The sequence below is a fragment of the Suricata suricatta genome, chromosome 2 (genome assembly GCF_006229205.1).
Source record: "Suricata suricatta isolate VVHF042 chromosome 2, meerkat_22Aug2017_6uvM2_HiC, whole genome shotgun sequence".
NCBI classification, from domain to species: Eukaryota; Metazoa; Chordata; class Mammalia; order Carnivora; family Herpestidae; genus Suricata; species Suricata suricatta.
Window position 1 is genome coordinate 39,947,125 of NC_043701.1, and position 27,414 is coordinate 39,974,538.

The 27,414-nt window shown below is 39.9% G+C and overlaps 1 protein-coding gene across 5 annotated transcripts in view; it reads left to right on the forward strand.

The window, feature by feature from the left end:
• ELMO1 (engulfment and cell motility 1) overlaps positions 1–27,414 on the forward strand; it is a 522,106-nt gene that overhangs the window by 278,794 nt on the left and 215,898 nt on the right. For all 5 annotated transcript variants that reach the window (XM_029924925.1, XM_029924946.1, XM_029924936.1 and 2 more), the window contains one exon: positions 1,695–1,803. In XM_029924925.1, coding sequence (XP_029780785.1) covers positions 1,695–1,803 — 109 coding nt within the window. The remainder of the gene's footprint in view (positions 1–1,694; positions 1,804–27,414) is intronic.

The window sequence follows — 27,414 nt, forward strand, 5'->3', positions numbered from 1 at the left end:
GACACAGAATCTGGAGCAGGATCCAGGCTCTGAGCTGTCAGAACAGGGCCCGTCATGGGGCTTGAACCCACTGACTATGAGATCATGACCTGAGCTGAAGTAAATGCTTAACCAACTGAGCCACCCAGGTACCCCAAAGTTTAGTAATTTTAAAATCGAGGGTTTTTTTTAATTTGTTTTACTTTTGTCCAATCCCTGTGTACAGTGACTCCCTTAATTATGGGAGGAACATCTCAAACTATCTTAAGTATAGAGGAGAATTATTAGACCCCCCGAAGAGTTTTCAGAGGAAAGTTTGAGCAAATTAATTGTAAGGACAGGGAATCAGCTTTTCTGTAGGAGCAAAGGTTCTCAGGGCTCTTCTATGATCTCTCCTCTCTGCTTTACTTTGCATCTGGGCTTACTTTTCTTTAAAAAATTTTTTTAACATTCATTTATTTTTTGACAGACAGAGCATGAACATGGGAGAGGCACTGCCTCTTGGGAGACACAGAATCAGAAGCAGGCTCCAGGCTCTGAGCTGTCAGCCCAGAGTCCGAATCAGGGCTTGAACCCATGAACTGCAAGATCATGACCTGAGCCAAAGTCAGATACTTAATGGGCTGAGCCACAGGCGCCCCTCTCCTTTCTCTGCCCCCCTACTTTTTTACTGCAGGTTCGCATTTAGGTAGCTCTTGCACTCATATACCTTGGGGACTGTCAGCACAGTTGGGCTATTTTTTCCCCCCTTTTGTATAAGTCTCAGGGATGAGCTCTGGTTGGTTCTGTTTGTGTCACATGTCCCTTAGGCGTGCTCCAGTCAACTGATGCAGGGGGTGAGTTCCTGTAAGAACATGGAAACCTCTAGGGACAGATATGGGATTAAAATGTAGGAGATGAGGGCCGCCGGAGTGACTCAGTCTGTTAGACTTTGGCTCAGGTCACGATCTCATGGCTTGTGGATTTGAGTCCTGTGTCACCTCTCTGCTATCAATTCAGAGCCTACATTGGATCCTCTGTTCCCCTCTCTCTGTGCCCTCCCTGACTGTTTATTTCTCTCTCTCTCAAAATAGATAAATAAACTTAAAATTTTTTTTAAATAATAAAATGTAGGAGTTGAAGGGCCAGAAGAGTTGCTATTCACCAGGAAAGGGAAGACATGACTGAGGGGAGAGAGCATGGACTTATCACTTCAGTAAAAGGTCTTTATTGTCCTGTTTTGAAAACCTCTCCATCCATTGGCACTTCTATGTAAATGGAAACGAATGAGAAAAATCTCCTCTGACAGAATGGAAAATTTTAGGAGATTTGGAAACCATGAGTTTTAGGCGCTATATGCTAAGTATATGCTTCGAGTACAATTTTGTTTTGGCCCCAAGCCTTTGTTTGGCAATCTGGGGTGGATCTGTTTCTGTTACCACAGAACCAACCTTCTTTTTTAGTTTTTTATTTAACGTGTATTTTATTTTTGAGAGAGAGACAAAGAGTGCCAGCAGGGGAGGGGCAGAGAGAGTGAGGGAGACACAGAATCTAAAGCAGGCTCCCGGCTCTAAGCGCTCAGCACAGAGCCCAACGCAGGGCTCGAACTCGTGAACCTGAGCTGAAGTCAGATGCTTACCTGACTGAGCCCCCCAGGCGCCCCATTCCAGGCCAACATATTTGGCATTTTCCACACACTGACTTCCCTTTCCGACCTGTTCCCTTTCCGCTTGCAGATTGTGCTTGAGAACAGTAGCCGAGAGGATAAGCACGAGTGTCCCTTTGGCCGCAGCAGCATCGAGCTGACCAAGATGCTGTGTGAGATCTTGAAAGTGGGCGAGCTGCGTAAGTAACACTTGTGTCCCACATGGGCATGACGCTTGCCGGGGACCCCACTTCCAGGGTTGTGTCCGGACCTTGGCAAAGAGTTCCGAGGTGCTGCCAGCTCTGCGTGGGCATCCCCGCGGACCCAGCATTCTTTGGCTTAGGCTTCCTGTGTTATGTATTTCTGCGTGTCTGTCCTGGGAATACACATTATTGAAATCTACGAGAATGGATAAATTTGCAGGTATGATGTCTGAATTCCAAACATTATTAAATGAGTACCTATGAAAACAGTCCTGCATTCAGTAATCTGTTAAGGAAAAGGATTTATGGATTTCTTTTTTAAAATTCCAGGTTTTAACCTACCAGTAGATCATTTTCTTTTCTTTCTTTCGAAACAATTTTTCTCTGTAAAGAAAAATTGAATACTTTAATAAAATCCTCTTGCCTCCAAGATCTCACTTGTTTAGAGTACTTTCTCTAAGAAAGAAGGAGTTACAGAAGAAAATGGGTAGCTGATCATGACAAATGTGGTCAGAGATATGCTCATTGCTTTTTTTTCTTACTTATATTACAAAATTTAGGAGAGGACGCCAAGAAAAAGCGGGTATGGTAATTTTCCTGCCTTTTGTTCACTGGTGTGATTTGGGTTGAACCTGTTAAGATGAGTCTGATTTAACCTGGCTTGCAGTCATTGTGAACATTGAGCCTCCCTAAAGTGGCTGTGTTCCATTGCCTCCAATATCTCTAGAGCTGACACACATATAAATCTTCCCTTGTAGGCTTAATAACATGGGCTCCAGAGAAGACTGCTTATATCAGAGAAATGTTGGGTGTTTGGTATTGTTGTGAAAGCATAAATATTCAGGTACCTGCTTGAGAGTTTAAAATAATGGTCTGAAATGATTAATGGGAAGGAATCTGATGATTAAATTGAAAAGGAGGTTATGCTTTATTTACATTGTAAAAACCGACTACAGGTACTATTCAGGTAAACTAGAAAATTGAGAGCTTAGGGAGGAAAAACGAGGAATTAAGTCTGTTTGACTAAGCACAGCAAACATTATCATCCTCCGGTGTGGGTGGATGGGGAGAAGAGGCTGAGATTGACATGAAACTGCCATGAAAATTCTTTACTTGAGTCCAAACGAGGTTTTCTGTGGGTTAGAATAGTAGTAGCCTGACCAAGAGGCTTCTGTGTCACTCTGCTCAGGTTCAGTGACCACCAAGGTTAACACATCAGTTTACCAGGATACTTTTGTTTTGTTTTAAAGTTTACTTATTTATTTTCAGAGGGGGAGGGGGCAGAGAGGGAGGGAGAGGCAATCCCATCAGGTTCTGTGCTGAAGCTCAGAACTCATGAACCATGAGATCATGACCTGAGCCAAAACCAAGAGTCAGATGCTTAACCAACTGAGCCACCCAGGCACCCCTGTTTACCTGGATCCTTGACCCAAGTTATCCTTCCTACTCTGCATCAGACTAAACTTGTTGAGATTTATGTCTACTGCCTAACTTACTGTTTATTCCATTGAAGGATTATAGTCCTGAGTCAATCAAATTCTACTGAATTCCTCAGCCTGATAATGGTGTCTATTTCCTATTTATCTTAATTTTATGGAGGGCACTGCAGGAAGTCATTTGCTAAGAAGCATTGTAAGAACCCCCCCCTACAACAGTCATGCTCTATCTGACTGGTCCTTCTTGTGTCTAGGTCATCACCCCACATTGTCCCCTTCCTGTGGCCTGCTTTGGCCAGTTCTCATCCTGATGCCAGCAGAGTGTGTATAGTGTGTATTCTTCTGTGCTTCACTCCTATACCCAGCCTCTGATCTTTTCCTTTGCCCAACTGACACATACCTATTGTGCTAAAAGTTGACACAGAACAGGGATACAGAGGAGCAGAGGGAGGGAGGATGCTGGGAGTAAGGGAAGCTTGGTTCTGTCTCTGCCACTTAGGGTCCTCATGGCCTTGGGTAACATCCTCACAAACTTCATCATGCTCTTACATACACCTCCATGTTACCCCCAGAAGTAGATTGGTAGTATTTGGGGGTGATGATTTGAGTAGCTGTGTTCATTTTGGCCTGGGCACAGATAAGTACACTGGGAACAGATCGTATTCAGCCTAGGGAGACTAACTTGGAAAAGATGGCCAAGTTCTAGGCCATGTGCGGGCAAACATGAATCTGATTCAGACTCTCATCTGTGTCAGTGAGACTCTATTTGGTGAGTGGTGGTGGGCGGGGGTGGAGGGACGTGGTGGCAGGAGTCTGAGCAGATGGTGCTGCTTAGGTGAGTGTCAGCTCTGTGTTTTGTGGTGGGGGTGGGGCTAGGGGCAGGGGCACAGAATAGGGACTGACCCCTGGCTGGTGCAGAGCAGCCCTCCCAGACTTTTGAGGACCTGCTATGCTATCAAGCCAGGCACTAGCACAGAACCCCATTCCTAGAGGCTGAGATAAAGAGTGGGGATGAAGGTAAATACCTTGAGGACCTCCGGAGAGTGCCGCAGGTACTGCACTTGCACTGTACACTATTCCATTTCCCACTGTTTGCTGCAGAGGAGACTCCCACCTTCTGCCATGGCCCAGCCCATCTCTGCAGTGAGCTTGGGCTTGGTCACCTAGGGCCTGGTATTACCAATGGCAAGCTCCCTTCAACCAAGATGACAGATGCATTTATTTATCTGTCTAATAAAAATCCATTGATTACTTACAATATGCCAGGGACTATGATGGATGCTGCAGATACAAAGGTGAACCACGTAGGTTCCTTGCACTCCAGAAGCTTGCACTTGAGAAATTGTAAGAATGATTTGGGACTCGTATCTTCTATTCTTAATTATAAATCATTGCATATTTATTTTAAATGCCCATTGTCTGTTCTAAAGTATAATTTTTTCCAGTGTTCTGATAGTTTGAGTTTTTAGGTTGGCCTATTGCTTGCCCTGCAAAGGTCATTCTGGACATTTTGCAAGGCTTACGGAGGACTCCACGTTTCTGAAGTATACGTGCCCACATGAGATGTTTTCTGCTCATAAAATATTAAAGGATTGCTACATTCTGATTGAGTGCTAGACATCAAATGATGAAACTCCCTTTGGTAAGAGGAAAATTGCTTTTTAATGGATTGCCTTTTGCCCATTGCCATAGTAAATAAGTTGCTAATATGGAAAACAAATCTGAGTGCACCCTAATGTTGAGGGAAATATCTGTTTTTCTCCTAACGAAAATTAGTTTCACATACAAATCCATCTTTTTTTGTTTTCAAAGGTCTGCTTTTCTCTGTTTCTAAGTTTATGGTTCTTCTCATATTTGTGTTGATAATTGATCTGGAAGACCATGGTTACACTAGATCAATAAGCAAGTGCAGAGATCAAAGACGTACCAATTAAACATCTAAGTGATTGAGAAGAAAGATATATACAAAAGGAGGAAGATTAAATTTTCTACAAATGCTTTGTGTTTTGATTTAGCTTACAGTTTTTGAGGAAATCCACTTCTGAAATACTAGTTATATTTTGCTGTCCAAAGCAAACATACTAATATTCAATTAAATTAGTGATGCCAAGTATTTATACAGTTTTTTAAGATTACTTTTTAAAAAGCATTATTTTTCTGATTCTCAATTATTAACACTGCAAGAGGTAAATGTTTAATAGTGTGGTATAAAAAACACTAACTGATAATGTATATGCTTAAAGCACTTTATCAAGGTTATTTAATCGAAGCCCTGTAACATCCCCAGGAGTTAATCAAGATTAATAGCATCTATGTTTATTAATGAAGAGAAGACATAGATTTACTGCATATTGCCTGGGATCACTGAACTGAAATCAGTGCTCAGGAAGCCCAAAGAACAGTATAGAAAGAAGCAGGAAAGTATAATGGTTGCATTTTGGCATCCGGATGACCTGTCTTTGAGTCACAGCCCAGCTACTAATTGGATGCCTTGAGCATGTTTCTTCCTTTATTTTGAACTTCTGATTTCTTATCTCTAAAATAAAGCAATACCTGCTGCACACAGTTAGTTGTTGGAGGATTAAATAAAATAGTGGGTGCTACTTTAGATGAATTTTTTTGCAAGTGATAGAATCTCACTTTGCATAAGCAGACAGCAGGTTAAACGACAGAAGGCGAATGCTCTGACTTAAGTAATAGCTGGAACCAGAGTTGGGAACAATGACTCTTGTTTCTTCACTCTTTACATTCTGTCTAAAATTGTTCTCTATAACCTGCTTCATTCATGAGGCATTTTTGAGAGCAACACACTTGTTTTCCCTTAGTTTCAAACTTAAAAATCACAAAGAAAAATACCTACGGACCCAGATGTGGTCACAGATCCCCATGGGCTGGGTTGCATAATTGGAAGTTCCAGTCAGAAGGACAGGATGAAGTAGAATGAAGAGCAAGTCTTGAGAAGAAGAGGTGTATTTGTGTGTGTGCCGTGGGTAAGGGTGTGGGGAAGTGGGAGGTGGTGAGCTAACAGAAGAAGGGAGTCATCTCACAGACAAATACAAAGATATTTGCTATAGATGTGAAGTCTTAGGCAGATACCTAGCTCTTAACTGGGGCTAAAAAATGGTAACTGTTGTGTTATAGCAATTTCCCTAAAGCAATAATAAATTGTTGACGGATGCAAGGAAACCTTGATTTCTAACATAGTAGGTTAATTCCTTACCTTTTGGATATGTAGCAACTGATCCAGTTATATTCCTATATCAAGTAGAGGAAGGGTATTTTTTTTCGTCTCTCATTCATTCATTCATTCATTCATTCAAGATATTCAGGGCTTCTTCTCTATGCAGTATCTAATCCCTGATGACATGGACATAGAGTACACACTCCATCCTGAAGTGGCCTCCGTGCTGACTGGGGAGTCTTTCACATAAACAAATAATTAGAAAACACACTGTCATTTAGAACATTACATTTAAGTTACACTAATGTCACTAGGAGGCAATGGTTGGTTCTTTCTGCTCATAGGAAGCTAGTCAGGCTAAGGAAGGGAGAGTCTTGGGAGGTGTGACACAGAAAAGGAGATACTTGAGTATGTGGAATCACAGAAACTAGAATACCCAGGAAGGATAAGTATGTATATGGGGGGCAGCAGCTGTTAAAAACTTCAGTGAGATGTGGGTGAAAAGTCTTGGAAGTTCAGAGAATTCTCATCCTATATGGCTAGAGCAGAGGGCTTGAGGGAGCGAGCAAATGGAGGAGATGCAAATGGAAAAAGCAAGAGTTAGATCATAAAGATTTGCCTTGCAGAGAAGCTTGGACTTTACCATATAGGCAGTGAGAACCAATAGAAGGATTTTTAATAAGAAAAAAATGCCCTAGTCCTGGGAATAAAATGCTAGAATAAGATTATGTCTTCTGGCTGTGACAAGAACTTGTGAGTACAGGGCCAGGACAAGGGACAAGGTTACTCCACCCCAGCTAGTCTATCAGTGAGGAGACTTTTCAGCTGCAAGTAATAGAAATCCCAACTCAAAATGGCCAGTGTGAGAAGGACCTATATTGAATGTCATAATTGCAGAGCTGAGTAAGTCCTGGAGATGGTTAATTTACCTGTTCAGTAATGTTATCAGGGACCCAGGTTCTTTCTACCTTTTGGTTCTCCCATCCTTGATGTACAAAATGTGTCTTTAGGCAGATAGCAAAATGACAGCCACCATCAGATGGTCCAGGGGAACAAGAGGCTGACTCTTCTAGCGAGTCTCTTTTAGACATGTGGAAATGTTTCCAAAAGTTCTTCAGCAAACTCTCCCACATCTCATTGGCTGACACCAGGGCCTGTGCCTGTGCCTACCCAAATCACTGATTAGGGGAACAGGACCAATCATTAGCTGCTCCTTAGTCTGGGTTTAAAGCCAGCCTTCCTTGGGGTGCCTGGGTGGCTCAGTCGGTTAAGCGTCTGGCTTCAGCCTAGGTCATGATCTCATGGTTCATGGGTTCAAGCCCTGCATTGGGCTCTGTGCTGACAGCTAGCTCATGAGCCTGGAGCCTGTCTTCAGATTCGGTGTCTCCCTCCCTTTCTGACCCTCCCTTGCTCACACTGTTTCTCTCTGTCTTTCAAAAATAAATTAAAAAACAAAAACATTAAAGCCAGCCTTCCTTGAGTATCTGACCACAGGATGATAGGTAGCTAAAGAAAATTGGGGTTCTGTTCAGATAGGGAAAATAGCTACTTGCAACCCTTAATTCTGTCCCTTTACTTTCAAAATTCTCCTCTGCATTTTCCTTACTGCTACAGAAAACTATAACAAATTGAAGTCAGATTACAGCCCTCTGTCATTTTGCCTTTACTGGGAATTGGGGAATGCATTGGTATTTTTTTTAATGTAGCAATATCAAAGGTTGTGGGAAAATGGTAATTGAGGTTTGATTATAATGTATTTCATTTTTCATCACTACGATGCTAGGGCTCCACTACCTTACTTTCCTTTCAGCAAATGTATATTTTTCACCTCCTCAATTATGCTTTTGTATGTGAGTTATTCTCAGGTGTATTTTGAAGGGCAGAATGGACACATACATTTGTGACTAAAGTTTTCATATTTCCCTGAAACACTTTTGCCATCTTCATCTATGTGATCATACATAATTAGATTAAAATTTAAAACTACCTCTCTGTTTTTAAAAAAACAAGAACAAAATCTACATAACACACTATGGAAATATTCAGCATCTCCTTATTTGTCTTTCAGTGGTAATATTTATTATAATACACCAGTGGTGCTGAGTGAAGCACCTTGTATAATTCATCACCCAGACACCTCTGCTTTAGCAAGTAAAAATAACACAGATGAGCAATCCGAAGGACTCTTTGGAGTACAGCAGCAATTAGAATAGACACTTAACTCTGGGACATTGGTGTTTTCGTACCTTGAGAATACCATCCATCACTTTCATTCTTAGTCAGAACATTCTGGCTCAAGAAAACTCAAGGAAAGTAGTTTCTAGCAATTAAACCTCTTAAGGGCCTTTCTTTGGCCTAGATCTTAACACTAGCTTCTATCCAAGCTCCCTGGAAGCCTCTCAGATCTTGACTCTGTGTTGAATCTTCACTTTTCTACTTCTATGATACTTCCACCTTCAGTTTAACATAAAAATAAGCAAAAACAAATAAAATAAATGTTCAAGGCCTGAGCCTGTATTTAGAAAGTTATATCTACCTTGACCCAAATTAAAGATGTCAAAGGAGAGAGTAGAAAAGTCAGTCGAGAGTAGTTGTTTACAATAATTACAAAACCGATCTCAGGATTTGTAATAGCATTATCAAAGGCAGGAGGGTTTAATGTAAGAGTCTTGCGTTCAGAATCAGAAGACACAGCTGAGATAAGTAAGGGGGTGTGTCCAGATGGTTGGCCATCTTGGTCCATTGTCTCCCATTTGTAACCTAGAGAACTTCTCATCATCATTGTTGTCATCACCACCACCACCACCACCACCACCACCACCTCATCCTCATTCTCACCTCAGAATTAGATGAAGAAATATAGGTTAAAGTGTTTTGCTAACTGAAATGCCCTATTTGTGAAGGAGACAGCAACAGAAATATGCCCAGTTTCAGAGACACCGAGGTGTATCTCATCCTGTAGCAAAGTCAACTCTGTGCATTTAGTGACTGCCTTAAGAATCAGAAGTTCTGGGGTGACGTGCTGGTGTTTCATGTTTCGGGAGGCAGTACTTGAGGATACTGCTCAAATCACAAGGTAATCCTTATCTCAGTCAGAAGTGGTGAGAGAACTTAAACTCATCAGTTTGAAGGAATATCTCAAGCACATCCCAATTATAAAGGGATGAAAATGATTTATATTTATCATAGGCATTTTTAGGGCTTGTTCCTTTTTGCATTATTTCTGAGAAGATAATGTAGCTGGAAACAATCAGCGTCCATTTCTGTTGTCTCTTAGGTTATAGATTGGGAGGTGAGCATCGTATGCTTGCCCAACCTCAAAATGAAGAGAGACAGACACAGACATGTTGAAAAAACACAGAGGCCCATGGTCTTCCCTCCCACCCTCTAGAAATACTTGTACACCAGGTTCATGTACAACATCGGAGTTGAGTGGCCATTCTGTTTCCACCTCTGTCTCTCCACTGGGGAGGGCATCATATCCTCCTGGAAACTCCTGTAGCACTTTGTGCCTCTTTTGTTATAATTCCTCCTGCTTACTAATACTTTGTTTTCTTTAATTCCTAAACATTGAGGTAGTTTATAGTGAAGTATAAAGATAATTTAAAAACAAGTGGTGAAAACAAAGGCAAAGAAAATTATAATTAAAATGGATTGGGAATGTTTGCAAAGAGTATGTTATAAAGGCCTTGGTATTTACTAATGGTAGACTTTGAATTTGGCTCAGAGATTTGTTCCAGGGAAGCAGGAGGAGCTCGGTAATAGAAAAGAGATGAGGGGTGCCAGGGTGACTCAGTCAGTGAAGTGTCTGATTTAGACTCAGGTCATAATCTCACAGTTTGTGAGTTCAAGCCCTGCATCCAGCTCTTTGCTGACAGCTCAGGGCCTGGAGTCTGCTTCAGATTCTGTGTCTCCTTTTCTGTCTGCCTCTCCCCGACTCCTGCTCTATCTCTCTGTCTCTGTCTCTGTCTGTCTCTCTCAAGAATAAATAAACATTAAAAAAAAAAGAAAACAGATGAGGATTTCACATGAAGAAGCTCAATAAACACAAATGCTAATTTCAGCTAAGGCTTAAAGAGTATTTGATAACATTTAGTGTCATTTGTTATGTCATTTGTTAATGATGATTGAATAGACACATTATTTTTTTAAAGTACTGTACACCAGCAAGCCAACATCTATTTAAAATGGTGATAACAAAACAGCTTTCCCATTAAAAACTGGAAATAAAAGTGGGGAGCTATGGAGTGCTAATATTCACCAATATTATTTCTCCTTGATCTGGAAGGCACAAATGGAGGTATAGTTCTTAAATTATAGACAATAAAACTATCTAGATACCCCCAAAAAGCAAAGCAGCAGCTGTTAGAATTCACATAGCTACATAGTGGGTAACAAAAATTGGTAGCAGTTCTGTATGTCAGCAGTAATTAGTTAATCATAAAATGGATAAAAAGGGTTCTTTTTAGTAGTGGCAATACAAATGTAAACTACTTCAGAATTTTTCCTAATGGAAAAATCTTGGACTTGTGTGAAGAAAATTATGAGGCTTCACTCAGATGTAGAAGTTTTAAGTAAATAAATAAGCAAAAGTTTGATTCCTGGTAGGAAAAACAGTAATATTGTGATAAATATGTGAGCTCCTCCAAGTCTGTGTAGGCTCACATATCATTCCAAAGTACCAGCATTAACTGAGATGGGAACTCCACAGAATGACTGGAGGGCTCATTTGGAAGAATGAGGAGGGAAAATTGGCAAGGAAGGACTGAGAAGGACAGCAGTAAGTGAATGGACATAAAAATATATTTCCTTTTGGGGTGCCTGGGTGGCTCAGTTGGTTGAGCATCCTACTTGGGCATAGGTCATGATCTCCCAGCTCGTGAGTTCAAGCCCTGCTTCGGGCTCTGTGCTGACAGCTCAGAGCCTGGAGCCTGCTTTTGTCTTCATCTCTCCCTGCCATTCCCCACTACCCACACTCTGTCTCTGTCTCTCTCAAAAATAAATAAACACTAAAAAATTTTTTTTTAATTTATTTCCTTTTTTAAAACATTTTTTGCAAGCATGTCCAGAGAACTCATTCACAGATATCTTTCCCCCAGGTTTACCGATTGGGTTAATATTTTCCATATGCACTTTATCATTTCTCTCTCCTTCTGCACACAAACACATACATGCACACACATACACATGTATTGTTATTAAAACATGAGAATTTTTTATGACAGAAAAATTTTTACATATAATTTGAAGAAAAGTAAATAAATACAAATGATTTTAAATTGGATCCAGCTCTGGCCTGTTGTCTGTTGGAGCAAATGGTGCTGGGAGCCCTGTGCTATGAGAGGCTTCCTGAGAGAGCTGTGGGGAGGAAGGTTCTGGGCGCTGCTAGATGAGGCACCATCACGGAAGCAGTGTTGGGAGCCTGGCTTAGATCGCTCACCGCCAGAGATCGGAGAGGCTTGCTGCTGCTGCCAGCTCCCCAGTGCAGGTCATGGGGGTGTGTGTAGATGGCATTTATGCCCACCTTTCCTTCTCTTCTTCTACAGCACTGCGAGGGGGACTTACCTAAAACCAGTGGTTATGTGCCTGAAGAACTATGGATTTCAGGGCATGCAGCTTCTTATATAAGTTGAAATGTTAAAAAAAAAAAAAGACATAAGAGTAACAGGGTCCCAGTAGATGAAAGATGCCATTAGCATGAGTGGCACCTTCACTCCTCATCTGTGAAGTCAATCTAGTATTATAGTTACTAGCCTCGCTTCAAAAATGTAAAGTGTAAAGCCATCTCCTGCTAGTTCTCCACCTTGGACTTGGACCCATAGGCTCTTCTTTTTCCAAAGCAATAATCTAATCAGCCTCCTCAGCACTTATCATAAGATGGATATGTACCAGGCCATGAGCTTATAGGTCTTAAAGGTCCCGCATGCTATAAAAGTAGAATACTAAGTAATGAGCACGAAATGAGAAAGTGTAAGCAGAATGCAGAAAGATGCCAACAGATGGTAAAGTAGAGTAAAGTTGACCCCAAAGAGAAAGGAATTAAAATAACAGCAATCAGGATATGGGACTGCACTGACATGAGAGTGAATTGCTATTTTGTGAGGTTTTTAAGATCAAAACATACAAAAGTAAATCAAACACAAACACACACACAAAACTGAGAAGCAATGCTCACAGCTTCGGTCTTGAACTCACTTCCCACAGAGGTGTTTCCCCCAAGGGAATCCCCAGAGGTTGAGAGAGTAGCAGAGGACAGAAAGGCTGAGATGCCCTTTACAGCCCCTCATTCTTAACCTCAGGCCTTTGGATGGAGAGATTTTCCTGGCTGTTGCAGTAGATTAGAAGGTAGATGTCAAAGGAGTCTCTCAGCCCTGAGCACTTGAACTTCAGGGATGAGTTAGGGACTCCTGGGTGGCTCAGTCAGCTAAGTGTCTGACTCTTAATTTTGACCCAGGTTGTGATCTCAGGGTCTTGGGATCTCAGGGTCATGGGATTCAGCCCCATAGCATGGACCCTGCTTAATTAAGATTGTCTGTCAAAATACAACAAAACAAAACAAAACCACGTGCTGATTTAAAGATTAGTAGAAAGAACTTGTTTTTAAAAATGAAAATGACTATTGCCATTTATTTGTTAGATGCTTTCTACAGGGCAGGCAATAGTGAAGACAATACTAGACAATACTCTGTTAACCCTTTCAACATCTTCATTCACAAATGTGGTGCCTGGGACTCGGGGAGAGGTTAAGTAGACTGAGGCCACACAGGCATTAGATACAGTTCCCTTTTGTGGGATATTGTTGTTCTCTTTACTCTGAACTATTGCACAGTGTGGCAAACCACTGCTTTCGTGTTTCTAAAATGTCTTCCTCACAGACTGTAAGCTCCATGAGCACTAGACTCAGAGTGAATTCATCTCCCATCTCACCCTGTAGTCCAGGGCTTTACATATAATCTGCAGTTAATAAGTCTTTATTTCATGAATGAAGTCACTTTCTATTTGCTCTAGGGTCAGTTCTGAAAATATTTTTCAGACACCACTAAATTTTTTTATGAACTTTCTGTTTTACCCTGAAGCCTCTCAAACACCATCCTTTTATTTTTTTTCCTAATAAAGAATGAGTCCTACAAAAGGGTGCCTCCTGATTCCTCCCCCTCTCTTCCTCCTCAGGAGAATTTAGCAAGAAGGCCTACTGAGTCCAAATTTGAACTCGAAAATATCAACACTACAGTATGTTCCCCAAAGAGGAAAAAATTATCTATTTTCAATCTCGTGTTTCAGAACACACAGCTGTGTGACTTCCTAATTTATTGTATTCCCAACTGCCTCCAGACAGCTCTCAGTTGCTGCTTCTTTCCTACCCACCCCCTGGTTGGGGAAATGGGGAAACTTTAACCAGCCCAGAATGTAGATGAGAGAATGAGGACTGTTCTTCTAAAGATGCCTGTTGCCCAAGCAGGTGCACCCAGCAGCTAGAACCCAAAGGGAGCCAGGTTTCCTGGGATGGCTGCTGTGGACTAGGAAGTAAGCTGTCAGCTCCTTGGAGGTCAATGCCAGCTGCCTGTGTGCTTCTCTGGAATGTGGTCATTCCCCTACCCCTAGGGAGCAGGACACAGCTTTGCAATCAAGCCCAATGTGGCTTCCCTTACTTTGGCTTTCCAAGGGTTTGGCCATGAGAAGAGATTGCAGCTGTGGCCTGAGCATCTTTAGAAGTGTGAATCATTTTTTTCTGAAGAAGCTATTTTGAGCTTTATAATTGCATATTTCATGTTGTTTTTTCATAGAGTAAGGAGAATGACTTGCATTTTTTTTAATAGAAATCTGCTGGTTTCTTTGCCATTCTGCCTTGTATAATCTGGGCCAGTGATTTCTGAACTTGGTTGTGCATCAGATTCATTTGAGGGAGCTTCTGGGAAATATAAATGCCTGCCATCGAATCTAGATATCAGTATATTTAATAAACTCTCCAATTGATTCCTAGGCAGATGGCTGGTGTCTCCTAAGTTTGAGAATCTCTTTTGAACTCCTTTATGGTAATTTGGATCGTGGTTAAATGGATATCTTTATGGGGTGGTAGGTGTTCTAAGCTGGACTTTAGAAGTCACAGATTCTAGTTTTGGCTCCTTTACTGACCAGCCCTAGATGGCCTCTTCTCCTTAGTTTCCTCTGGCATAAAACAGTTACTGCCCTGGTGGTCGGGCACCAGCTCCAAAGCTACTGTGTTAAGCAAAGACCTTTTTATGTATCCAGTATAGTGACCACAACCACTAAATAAGTTGACTGAAACTTGCCATTGTCAGTTCTGGAGTGACATGGTGGTACTGGATTCCATGCAAGAGAATTAAATGCCCATAGACCTTGTTATGCGGGGTTCCTAGTGACAAGGCAGCCTTGCAGCATGGACAGAGGATTTGTCGTCTGCCATGCAGATATGACTGCTCACGCTTTTTGAGTGTAAAATTTAGTTTAATGTGCTTTTGCCACTCTGAATTCTTTCCGCCTTTGAAATATCAACTTGATTGCCAGCAAAGAGTTCTTTGAGAAGAATTAAGCCTTAATTTTGCCAGAACAGATAAAGGAAATGGCAAAAAGGAAAAAACATTCCTCTGACTTTATTCTTCCCTGCCTGGCTGATTTCACACTGTCGTTTCCCACCTTGATTTTCTCGACTGGGTTTGGTGGCTCTTGCCTCTCCGTGCTATGGTGGGGCTGTTGGCTGAAACAGCTGCGTGTCCCATCTCCACTTGGGAACACGAAAGCTTAAATAATCCTGAAACTTGGAAGAAGAAGCAAGCCTAAATCCAAATGCTGCTTAACATTTCTGCAAGTCATACCTATACCCCGAAAAACACAGCCCTAATGATGCTTTGGCTTTTATTGGCTACGTAATGATTTGAGGAATTGCTTTGTACTGGAGCCCAGAAGAATCTGGCCAAAGAGCACACACTTCATTTCCCATCCCAATCTGCCCAGGTCAGAACTAATCCTGATGTTTCTCTGTGTCATTAATGTTATCAGAGGAAACCTCAAGTTTAAGGCCTTATGGGTTGACTATTCCGATCATTAAAAAAATTTTGTTTTGGATTAGGACTTACCTTAAGGCCTATGCTTTAACAAATGTTCCTATTTGATTGTATTCTAAAAATAAGCTAGTATCATCCATAGCATTTTGTAACCTGATTCTTTTCACTTAATGTGCTACAGACCTTTATTTTCAGTAAATATATTCACTTGTAGTTTATCCAAATTTTCAATAGTCGAGTAGTATTTCATCTCATATGGATGTGGCCATATTGTGAATATAGATATAAACAGTATCCATTTTAGGAAAGTCTGGGTTTCTTATTAACAGATATTTACATTGCTTACAAATTTTTGTTTTTATGAAGGGCACCTGGATGAACATTTGCTCACTCAATACACTTAATTAACACCTTCATAGCAGTGAAATAGAACAGAACACCATTTCTTTCCTCAAAAGTCTCATATACTTATTTTTCTTGGAGAAAAACACAATAAGAAAGAAGTTATCTCTGTGCTGCATGGTGGAAAATGCAATGCAGAGAAATCACAACAGGGAGGATGCATGGCATTGCCTCACTGAAAAGACTGTGTTGATCACAAACATATGAATGTATTGAGGGAGTGGATCAAGAAAGTATCTGGACAAGAGTTTTCCCCAAAGAGGGAACAGCGTAGACAGGTCCTGAGGCAAGAGTGTCCAGCATGGGAAACGAAGAGGAAGGAAGCCAATGTGACAGGAGCAGAGAGAACTAGGTGGGAAGTAGCAGGAGGTAAGGTAGGGTTGGACAGTGGAGACCTTTTGCTATTGTAACAAATTTAGCTTTTACTCTGAGTGAAAAGAGAATCCATGTGATGAATTGAGCATACAGGTGACATTATATAGCTTGCAATTTGAAAGAATCATTTGGATGATCTATGGACATTAGACTATAAGGGAGAGCAAGTTAACACAGTCCCCTATAGCAAGTTGAGAGGTAATAGTGGCTGGAACTAGGGTGTTAGCAGTAGACTGGAAAGTGGTTGGATTCCAGATATATTTTAAAGGCAGAGAGAGCCAACAGGATTTTCTTAACAGATTGGATGTGGGTGGGAAAGAAAAAAAAGGAGTCAAGGATGGACAGCTAGAAGCATGGACTTGTCAGTGAGATTGATAGAGAGCATAAAAGGTCAGCAGTCTTGTTTTGGCTATATTTATTTTGAGATGCCTTTTAGACATCCAAGTGGAGATGTTGATTTTGTAGGTAGAAATATATGCCTAGAGTTCAGGGAAGGGTTCTGAGCCAGAGATTTAACATTGGACATCATCAACAGAGAGTCAATATTTATAGGAGATTGCATGAGAGCATCCAGGGCCTCCAGGATTCAGCCCAGAAACACCCCAAAAGTTGCTTGTTAGGGAGAAGAGGAATGGTAGGGATGTAAGAAGAAAATCAAGAGAATTTTCAACTAAAGGTGGAGAGAATGCCATACAAAATTTTGCAGATTGTGGGGTTGAGTGAGGATTGAGGATTGATCATTGATTTTAGGCACATGGAGGTCAGAGGTGATTGGAGTAAGAGCAGTTTCACTGGGATGGTGGGAAAAGAGCCTGGTTAGATGGGTTAACACCAAGTGAGCACAGGGATTAGGACAGTGAACACAGAGGATAACTCGGCATGGTCTGTGGTGTACTACTATGAACACTGAGGTAACGCAGTCAGCTTTCCAAACCATTTGTAGCAGTTTGACATGGCCATGGCATTTAAGTCAATGAATATTTTCCTAGCGATTAGTTTTATTTTATTTTTCAAGAGTATCCATTTCCAACCAACAGATTAGAAGTGAAAACAAACTGGTCCCTCACTTCATAATTTTAGTTACTGGTGTAGATGGCTATTTAAAGGGGTTTTGCTTTAGAGCGGAATAGAAGACTAAGGTGGAACCTAGAGGGAAGTTACAGGCAAGAGAGATTCTTTTTTCAATGGTGTTAGTGCTCATGTGCTCATAGGAATGATTCAATAGGGAGGGGGGAAACTGACGATGAAGGAAACCTCTATCTCTGCTACATCTTTGCCCACATCTTTAATAATAATTTCCTTAGTGAAATGACTACCATCAGATTGTGAATCAAACAGTATATGGCTTTCATGTTTTTGTAATCCAATGTTGTATATATGCCTTGTTGGAATATGTTTAAATATTGGAGAAGCAAAACTAATAATCATCCATTATCCTACCAAGATAGAATGGTGTTTTTTCCATAAGATGAGATTAAATTATATTGTTTTTAATATTCGATTCTTTCCATTTAATATATTGTGACTATCATTCTACAATAATAAATATATACTTATGTCATTATTTAATGCCTTTTTAATATTTCATTGTATGGATCAACTATAATTATTTTGTCCAGGCTCTTATTACAGAATATTTAGCACTGTTTCCATTTTTAGTCAAAATAGCACTGTGAGGAACATCTTTGTCATTCCATCTGCATTAATTCTTAGAAGTTAAAGTTTTGTGTCAAATGGTCTGATATTTTAAAGCTTTTTATTCCTTTACAATTTGCCCATAGAAAGGCTGAAGCATCTACACCCCACTGGGCAGGTATGTGGATTCTGGGACAAGGTTTAACACAATTTTTTGAACTACTGAAAAAGTTGGGGGTTGAGAAGAAATCTGAGATGGTGACATTTGGGTGGTGATATACAGGGAGACATTCAGACAGGTAAACACAAATCTAATAGATACAGACAATGACAGAGATAGATAAAGCCAGATGTGATCTGTATTTATCTATATCACACCCACATTATGACTTTCATGAGGCCTAGATCCTTTGCTTTCATGAACTCCTTCTTCTGTAAGACTGTATAACAACTTATATTTTTGACTACATTATTATAAAGATGAATATTATCCAGGCTGGATTCATTATTATATATTCATTGTTATACTATTTATATTTCTCTTCTTAAAAGATGATTAGAATGAAAGCATTTCACGGGCTTCTAAAGTATCACTTGCCTTCAGACCTATACCTGCCTGGCCCTATAGACAGGTCAGCCCAGATTACACTTCTCTATGCTTTTAATATTTCTTTCTTTTTTTGATTTTGATTTTTTAATGTTTGTTTATTTTTGATAGAGGGATACAGAACATGAGTTGGGGAAGGGCAGCAATAGAGGGAGACACAGAATCTGAATACAGGTTCCAGGCTCTTAGCTGTCAGCACAGAGCCTGACACAGGGCTCAAACCCATGAATCATAAGATCATGACCTGAGCCAAAGTCAGATGCTTCATCGACTGAGCCACCCAGGTGCCCCTATGCTTTTAATAGTTGTAATAATAGATATTACTTAGGACCAAAAATAAAGGGAAAAGCATCTGACTAAATTTATAAATATTCATGGCCCCTGCTAGGTTTCTTTCTTTTTTTCCACAAAAGGAGGAGACATATTCCTCTTTTCTCTAATATTCATCCCATTTACTCCCTAGCAGTGGGCTATAACAGAGGACCTGGTTCCTGCTGTTTAAAAAAGTAAGAGGAAAAAGTAAAATCTAACCAGCTTCCCTCCCAAACTTGCTGCTACTAATCGCTGGTGTCACGATTCACCCAGTTCATCCTGAGACTTGATCTCATCCTTGGTCACAGCCTCATCTCCACAGCCAGTCAGTGATGCCAGTCCTCTCCAGTAAGGTATTGGGTTTATTATTATTATTATTATTATTATTGAGAATGGACATATAACTATTTTTTTATTTTTTTAATGTTTTATTTATTTTTGATACAGAGAGAGACAGAGCATGAGAGGGGGAGGGGCAGAGAGAGAAGGAGACACAGAACTAGAAGCAGGCTCCAGGCTCTGAGCTAGCGGTCAGCACAGAGCCCGATGTGGGGCTTGAACCCACAAACGTGAAATCTGACCTGAGCCGAAGTCGGAGGCTTAACCAACTGGCCACCCAGGCGCCCCGAGAATGGACATACAACTTTATATTAGTCTTAGGTGTGCAAATGTAATGATTCGGGAAGGGAAGCTGATATAGATTTATACTGTGAAATGATTACCAGAATAAGTTTAGTTACTTACCATCCAGCACTTCACATAGCTCCTAATTTCCATATATTGTGATAAAGACTTTTATGACCTACTCTCTTAGCAACTTTCAAATATACAATATAACATTGTTGACGATAGTCACCATGCTGGACACTACAACCCCCAGAAAGTTTGTACCTTTTAACCACTAAAGATTTCTTCTGTGTCCTGATTGTTCTGTTTCCACTGCCATTACCTTCCTCGAGACCAGCCTGGTGCTGCCTCCACACTTGCACCTCTAATCTATCCCTGCTCCACCCTGCAGCCTGGGCTTTGTCTAAGGCATAAATCAGCTTGGTTTAATCTCATTCCTTAAAATGAGATGGCTCTTGTAGGCTCCTGTTTTCTTTCAAAGTCCAAATTTCTTTTGACCATACTCATGCTCCAGAAATTGGAACACAGTGTGCTTCCTGTTTTCTCTTGACCTTTACACACACTGGCTCCTCATTCTAGAACAGTCATCCCCCATTGCATTGTGCCCTCACCTCGGACCTACTCTTTGACCCCCAGTCCCTGAAAGCACTCTTCCCCAGGGCTGCCCTTGACCCCATTGAGGCACATCTCACACTACATGGAAATTACTTGTCTGTCTTTTCACATTTTCTTCTTCTAGCTCCATCTGCTTCAAAATTAGTGTCAATTCCATCCATATTCCTGTGTAAAGTTGTCCATAAATCAACATGGGTGAGAAGCTTGTTAGAGATCACATGGGTGGCAGCCAATGATACAATATAGAACTGGATGTAAGACATTTTTTTTTTAGTTTATTTATTTTGAGAGAGGAGAGAGAGAGTAGAGGAGGGGCAGAGAGAGAATCCCAAACAGGCTCCACACTGTCAGCACAGAGGCTGATGCAAGGTTCGATCTCTTGATCTCATGAACCATGAGATCATGACCTGAGCTAAAATCAGGAGTTGGTGGCTTAGTTGACTGAGCTACTCAAGAGCCCTTGGACAGTTTTGTTATAAGGTTGAACCCATTGTCCTGGGGTTATAATGTGGACAGTTGTCAATAAAATGTCTCAAGCAATGCCATGTGGGATGACAGAAGGCTTTGGGACAGGTCTTGGCCACAGTGTGGGACACACAGGAAGAGGTCAGTATGTTTGTCACCATCATTCTGATGGTGGTGGCATTGGGAATCCAGCTTACCAGGGTTTGCCCTCTGCTGGGCGCTGCCTCCTGGCTGGTGGTGCAACCCCAGGGACACATGTGTTACTGTCAGTCATACAGCCATCAGAAATCAGCAGGTGAGTCCTCTGGTTGCCAGACTTTTACCAGGAGGATCAAGCTCTTTGTCTCTTTATGTGAAAGGGGGGCCCAAGTTTCTTTGCTGCTCTTGGCCTTGAGGAAAAATCAGAATCACAGCCCTTGACACTTACTGAGCTAGAGGTTTGGGTTTTCAGGAATCAAATGATGAGGAAACAAAGAAAAATAACAACAACAACAAAAAATATCAGACAAACCCAAACTCATCTAATCCTCTGTCTTTGGGCCCATTTTGCTTCTCTCTTAGAATATTGGTCATTGTGACTGGTTAGATGGTAAAAGGACCCTGACACCTTTTTTCTTTTTCTTTTCCTTTTCCTGGGATCTTTCTTCTTAATGCACCAGTTCCTGTGCCGTGTGGTTGCCTGCATTTATGCTTAAGAAAATAACATAATTTCTTTTGTTCTTGAAGATTCCTCATGAGTCATGACCTTGAGTCATATGACTTCTCACTTGGAATAGTTCATGAGATGTGGTTGTAGGTATTTTATGTCAGGAAAGAAGAGAAAAATATGTATCTGGAAGGAGGCAGTCAAATGTATTACTCTCTTGAAGTAATTGCAAATAGTGACTCATCAGGGGTAATGAAGTCACTTTTGTGATTTTTGAATAGTGTTTTAAAAAATGGAAGAAAATAATTTTTAGAGTGCCTCACAAGTAGCAACGATAAGTGCTTTGTTAGGTCAGTTTTACATTCATCTGCATGTATACTGAGATGCGATACAAAATAGGTCTTGTGCTCTAGGTCACAACTCCGAACATGTGAAAGCCCCCCTCCCCTCCCTGCTCTCTCACAAGGCAATTCACTCTGAAATACTTTACTCAATAGAGCATTGTCTGTCTTTGCATTAATGTCTGCTCACACATTTTTTGACTCAAACACGTTATTCTGTCAGAGTTTATCTTAAGGGATGAGTTTCCTGCCACAAAACGATACAAGTGAGGTTGCTTATCATCAGTAGACATCTCCTGCATGAACCTGCTCACATCTTTTCTTTTGGCACTGCTCCTGGCTCTTCGTGAGATCCCTGAATTCTCAGCCTTGTTCCTCTTAGAAGGGCTTCTTTACAGATTAGAAAATGAGGATTGTATATGTGACATCTCCTATGTATACATAAGAGGGAGCCACAAGACACGGCTTTAAATGAAAGGACAGTGTCAGTCGTTTGTGCCAAAAATGACTGGTGCCTTAAAACATCTTTTGTGTTTCTGATTTATTTCAGTGCTTTTCCAGTGTTGTGTCTGAAAGTGAATATATTCTGTTTCAAATAATTCCAAATGGAAAGCCATCAGCTGCCATTTATGTAAAAGCCTGTATCTGAAACCCAAGCAGAAATGTCTGGTTCAATGATAAATGCCCTTCATTCCTCCTGGGCCCTCTTCACACACAGTTGAGGGAATATAAATGAGAAAAAGTGGGGCATGAGAAAGCCATTTCCAGGTCCTGACTAAAAAGAAAATCACTGAGTGGTCGTTCTGTCCCATGCAAGGCTAGATTGTGGAAAACCATCTACTGCTTGGGGCCTTTAAGTATTCTTGCCTCTGTCTGCTCTTCTGACCTTATACCCCTAGATCAATCCCATGACCAGCTTGCATTTGGTTTAGAATAGCCCATTTGCAGCTCCCAAAACAAGTCGGACTACCTCCATTGTGCCTTGACTCCTTGGCACTTTCTTCTGCAGCTGTATTTGGTCTAATATCAACCCAGCTTCTGTGGTCCATGTGACTTCCACAAAGCCTCTGGGGACCCTCTCTAGTAATCTGAATTCAGTGTCCTTCTATTGACCACCTACTTACCATAACACCTGTCACACACCAACAAAAATCCTCAAATATGACAGCAACCTACAGAATTATTAGATAAATTTCTTCTAAGGGTCTGTGGTGTCCCATATCTTGTTCCAGGCACTGGGACGTTATTGATCAGTTGAAGATAATCTCAAAGTCAGCTGTGGAATTATCGTTATGTTCCTCATTAACTTATGTTCTACAAACAAAAGATGAATAAGGCTATTTTCTCCCACAGTAATCCTTTGATTTCTATCATTGTTTAGCCAAGTGATATTTATAGAAAATATTTTATTTTGAAATTTACTTTATAAGTTTTAGAAAGGAACAGTATTTTAATGTTTTTAAATAAATGATCACATAATAATTGACCTTGATTTTTTCCCTGCCATTTCTCTACCCAAAACAATGACATCAAAACCAGCATCATATCCCAAATTATAAATAATTTCACATGACTTTTTTTTCCTGTCATTTCTCTACCAAAAAAAAATCACATGAAACCAACATCTTATAATTTAGGATTATAAGCTTATGCTTAAAATTATCATTTAAATTTATAAATCCTATAATTTAAGTATATAAAATCAATACCTTAAAAATAATCTTTTTGAAAAACAGTACACATCCATTTTTAAAGTTTTACAAAATAGGAAAGATGTTTCAAAAATAAAATAAAATTAAATTAAATTAAACCCACCCACTATTCTGCACCCTGCACCCACCAATGGCTATGGGCACAGTGATATGTTTCCTTCTACCCTCTACTGTGTCTGTATCCTCAGATTATCTTATTACACATATGTTTGCATTTACATGTATATAGAAAAAATGTGGGACCATATTGCCTCCACAGTTCAGAGTCCTGTTTTTCTCTTCACTCAAAATGATCATATCTATAACATATTTCCATATCTTAAAATATTTTAAAATATATTCTTTGATGACTAGATATCATCCCATTGTGTAGATATATCATACTTTACGAAATAGAGATTTATTTTTACATGTTGAAGTTTTTCCTAACTTTTACTATTATAACACCTCTGGGATAGATGATTATTCTTGTAGATAAATCTTCCCTTCATCTTTAATCTCTTATTTAGAATCAATTTCTAGAAGTTAAATTATTAGACACATCCACCCTTAAGTTCTGGATATCTGTTGTCAAACTATACTCTGAAAAGGTCATTTCAATGTTTATGTCCCTCAACAGACTGTGAGAGGGTAGCTGTTTCCCATACTAAGGACTGTCATAAAAAGAACAAGAAGACAAAGAAACCAAGAAATTCTTGAGAGTTCAAAATGTGATCTTATTCTTGACTGTTTATGAGAAATGAACAGCTTTTGCTGTAAATGCTGGCCATTTACATTATGTTTATGGGTTTTATTCTAATTACATGAGAATCACACATTCCTTATGTGGTATGAATAGGAGAAAACTATGATGTGGCATGTGATGTGATTTTTATACAAAGATTAGCAATATTGATTATTTGAAATAATCAGCATGGGTTATTCTAATTTGGAAAATATATAGGATCATAATTTTACTTGCATATTTCAGGCTCTTTTAAAAACATTAAAATCAAGGAGCTATACATTGACTTGCATTCTGAAGTAATAACAGATTAAGTTGTGAGGACCCAATCCCTATTTGCAGAGGGAACCCTTTTTAAAAAAGTCCCTTTTCTAGGCATTTCATCACTTTGGGGAGCATTTTTTATTGAGTTGCCAAAAGACTATAGGGTAGTTGGGGTAGTATTTAGTTTTTTTTGTGTTAGATTCATTTTTGTTTAATACTTTTATTAAACGAGTAGCATGTGGGGGTGCCAAGGTGGCTCAGTCAGTTGAGTGTCCAACTCTTGATTTCAACTCAGGTCATGATCTCATTGTTTGTGGGTTTGAGCCCCATGCAGGAAACTGCACTATTAGTGCAGAACCTGCTTGGTATTCTCTCTCTCTCTCTCTCTCTCTCTCTCTCTCTCTCTCTCTCTCTCTTTCTCTCTTTTCCTTGTTCCCTCCCCCACTCGCACACACACTCTCTCTCAAATAAACTTAAAAAAAAAGGGTAGCACATGGTACTATAAAGCATCTTATGTAGGACATTTAAAATAAAGAGAATGCCTCTCTCCATCTTCAACTTGTTTCTTTTTGAGTCCCAGCTCCTTTGATTTGATGGGCTCTTTTAATTGCATGTGCTAATGTGATGTGATGTGTGGGGTGTGTGTGTGTGTGTGTGTGTGTGTGTGTGTGTGTAATATTATAGAACTCATTATTTTTAATGGCTAGATAATATTTTCAAGCAATGCCTGATCTAAGATAATTCTTGAAACGTGAGTGCAAATAGTGTTAGGCTTACGTACAGGGAGTTTTATTTATTTTAATCTGTTGGAGAAATTGAAGGACCCAGGAGATGATCTTTTTGGCTAATGTTAGTAGAGAAGATGTGGTAGAATGAGTTTCTTTTAAGTTATACCAAATAATGGAAGATGATACCAAACCTAATTATCCTCTATGCTTGATAAATTTATTTAACTTTAGGAGCCTAATTAAATTTGGGAGACAGAAGTAATAAACTGAATGCACCCTCAAAGAGCTGTCTCTAAAAGTCTGTCTAGGAGGGTTGAATCAAAACACCCCAAATTGATTTATCTTCTTGAACAATTGTCCCACTTAAAACTCTGAAATACAATTATGAAATCCCTTGCTAGTTTCTTCTTGAGCGTGTGAGGCCAACTTTGGGAAAAGAGACATTTTTTTCTAGGATTGGAGGCGTGGTGAGAAATATGAGGTGTGTATGTGTGTGTGTGTGGATGAGAGGGATGAATGAGCTATTTGCTTCTACCTATCATTCATATAAAAGGATTTATATAGTATATAGCCTTTTATGTCTGGCTTCTTTCACTCAACATAATGTTTCTGAGAGTCATCCAGGTTGCTCTGAACTGTTTCAGTGCCAGGTAAGCTTTTGTTTATTTTCCTTTTTTCCTTCTTTATTTAAATCAGGTTTATTGAGATATAATTAGCATAGTAAAGTTCACTCTTTTTTAGATACACAGTTCCTTAGTTTTGAGAAACGTATGTAGTCACTCAACCACAACCACAATCAGGATGTAGGCTACTTCCATCTCCCCAAAAAGTTTCCTCTTGATAATTTGCTTTGTCTTTGGTCAGTAGTTCTCAGCCAGTAGAGAATGACGAGGAAGTAGTGACGTTAAATCAAATTCTACTGATATAAACTTTCAGTAATCTTATATATTCAACTTTTAGTTTTCCACAGCTATTCCTTGATGAAAGCGTCCCTCTACCCCCTTGTGAATCACACAGAGAGGAATGTCACAGTAGAGAAAATAGATGGCATTTGGTTTTTTTTTTTTTTTCCATTGGATTACCATACTTTGCTTAATCCAGGTATGGTAGTTTCACACTATGGACCAGAACCCCTCCCTGACAACAAAGCAAAACTGATATCCATCATTCTGAAATTCATCACGTCATCTTTAAATAGAAGTTAATAATGGATAAATCCCTTGTTCAAGAAAACAAGGGATCATAAATGACAACATGAGGGTAAACATACCTTGTTTGTTAATTCTTGTTCCTGACAAGTTTGACAAGATATTATCCAAGTTTGATACCTGAATACATTTTCTGAATATTACATACATACATACACACACACACACACACACACACACACACACACAATTCACAGATATTAGTAGAAGTTAACAAGACATGTGGTTTTCAGTGAACTAACCAAGTTGATAAATAAGAGGTCTTAGTCCTCTGCTAAAATGGGGAAAAAAAGAGTAGAAGATTGCATCTTTAAAGAGTTTTTCTTAGCCTACTGTATCCTCTAAGTATGTTTGTGGCACTCCCACAAGATATGGAAAGCTCTCAAAGCACTGAAGAACAGCGTGACTTTAGCGTCGTGGCCCCTTCTGCTGTCAATGCCGCAAAGGTAGGGGTATTGAGGGTAGAAAATGGCACCATTGCAGTGTCCTCTCTTTTACCTCCTTTGATTACAATCTTCTCACCCTCTGGCAGAATATCTCCCATGTCTAATCGGATGAGGTGAAGGAAAGAAAATTGCATTTATTTTAAGCTTAAAGTTTAGCCAGATGGGAGCCAGCTTAAGTTCCGTGTGAATGTAATTTGATTTTTCCCCATCGCACCAGCCCATGTTGAGTTGCCTCTGACAACTGATAAAATTCACATTTTCAGGCAAATCTCGGATTTAGATATAAATATGCAGAGTGAGCACACAAATTAACTCATGTTCTCAAAGTTAAAAAGGGTGAAATCGGACTAACTTCACATAAGGAAATTTTCAACTTAATGCTGGTGAAATGGAGCAAAATAGGATATAACCCATAATTAGACTCCAGAATTCTTTCAATTCATAATTTTTAACAGAATGAGTAGGAACATTCTAGCAAAGTTGATTACTAAGTCTGAGACCCATTTTCTCATTAACTTTGGTATAACATTGGAGTGGGTTCCATTTGAGATAATTTCCCAAAGATTGACCTAAAAATGCTTGTTATGAAATAAATTTGGGAAACATTATGAGATATGAAACATTAGAGATTTTAGCACCTATTAGCAGTTCACATTTCTTTGCTGTGCTAAGCCACAATTTGAGCATTTCTCTTCTAAGGAATTTCTTCATCTCATGCTTGCAGCCCTCAGACCTTTCTGCTTTTAGTTAACTCTTGTTCTGGATTTTTATTCTGTCTCCTAGGTGAAGGGGCTGGGAAGTGATGGAGTGCAATTTGGATTTTCATTATCAGTTTGATTGAGATTTAACTTTCTAACTCCA